The sequence below is a fragment of the Akebia trifoliata genome, chromosome 11 (genome assembly GCF_017979445.1).
Source record: "Akebia trifoliata isolate Shusen 1 chromosome 11, ASM1797944v1, whole genome shotgun sequence".
Taxonomy (NCBI): Eukaryota; Viridiplantae; Streptophyta; class Magnoliopsida; order Ranunculales; family Lardizabalaceae; genus Akebia; species Akebia trifoliata.
Window position 1 is genome coordinate 38,101,263 of NC_141385.1, and position 1,553 is coordinate 38,102,815.

The 1,553-nt window shown below is 36.9% G+C and overlaps 1 protein-coding gene across 1 annotated transcript; it reads right to left on the bottom strand.

The window, feature by feature from the left end:
* Nucleotides 1–349: 349 nt before the first annotated feature.
* On the bottom strand, nt 350–1,222 carry LOC147391527 (uncharacterized). Its single transcript, XM_086417396.1, has one exon. The coding sequence runs from the start codon at nt 1,161–1,163 to the stop codon at nt 519–521; it is 645 nt and encodes a 214-aa protein (XP_086273522.1). The 5' UTR covers nt 1,164–1,222; the 3' UTR covers nt 350–518.
* Nucleotides 1,223–1,553: the final 331 nt, after the last annotated feature.

The window sequence follows — 1,553 nt, forward strand, 5'->3', positions numbered from 1 at the left end:
ACTTAAAAATCTCTTCGCACAAAAATAGAATTTTATAACTTCTCAATAAAGAGCAAAAAATCTCTCTACAAAAATAGAAGTCGTGAAGAAATTCTGATAAACTATTAAATAGCATTACTCAACTATTTATAATTTTGATAAGGTATTTCGCTATGCAATTGAAAACCCTAAATTTGCATCAAAGCCAACGTATGATTAGAAACTTAAGTGCGAGGGCATTTTAGTATTTCCAATTAAAACAGCGAATCAGTTATTTATTTATTCATTCAAGAAAAAATAACGACAATAAGTTAATAACTCCATTTTTAAGGAAAATTTAAAAGCAAAAAAAGATTAAAATATTGTTGGCTAAGCAAAAGAAGAAAATTTATATAATCTCATCTCAGATGTTCTTCGCGACAACCAATTACAAATTTACAATTATATCCCAAAAAAAATATTCAACAAAAGGGCAAAAAATACAGTAAAAACGTACAGATATTTTTAGTTTAATTTTTTTCTTGATTTTTCGCGAATAATTATCCTCTGCACAAAGGAGACTGTTCTTGAAGAATCTTCGTGATCTTAGGTTGCCGGAAAACCTTAATCGGACTCGGAAAATACCAACTCCGTCCTTTCATTCTGACATCACGACCTGAAATCTGACCGGAATCTGAGTAACAAGAAACTCCAACCGATTTCGATCTCCTCATCATTGCATTCTTCTTCACCACCTCCTCATCTTCTTCTTTCTCCTTTACTTCCTCCACTTTCTTCGTCTTATTCGCCTTAAAAAACGACCAAATCGATGATCTACTACGCATAGATCCATAATCTTTATCAGACAACTTCGGATCTGAGAACTTCGGTCGAAGGAACTGAAACGCAGAAGATCTGGACCGTCGAAACGAAGGCTCGATTTCGATGAGATGAGACATGCGGCCTACGATACCAACTCCCGAGGTGGAACTCGGCGCATCGAATGCGGATGAGAGAGAAAACGATGAAGAAGATGAAGATGAGGAGGTAGTGGAACAACAAGCGCAAGGGCGCACGTTAGCACAGTCGGGACAGAGGTTGATGAGTCGATCTCTGAGGCAGAGAGGACATACTCCTGTGGTTCGATGCTTCGAGGGGTGTTTTCGACATTTCCAATATTCTTCTTCTTCCATTACAAACCCCATCTCTTCTTCTTCTTGTCTGTCTCGTTCTCTCTCTCGTTCTTTTCGTCTTCTGGTTTGTGGGGGCAGTTTGGTTTAAATATTGGAGAGATGTGGTGTGCGGTTAGCCAGTTATGTTAGTAGTTATTGAGGAGATGTGGTGTGCGGTTAGATGATTATTTTGTTGAGGTAAATTTTTTACTTTGGTTAACTTAAGTATGTTTGCAGTTAACTATGGTTAAGTTGGACGGTTAATGATACGTGTGTGTTGGTAGACGGAACGGTGTGTATTGAGTATCGTGCCTTTCGGCATAACTTCACTTAAATGCTCATAAATTTATATAAATTTACTGTAATGCCACTGAGGTTTTATCCTCGATTTCTCTTTTTAATTTTTCATTCTTATTGGATTGT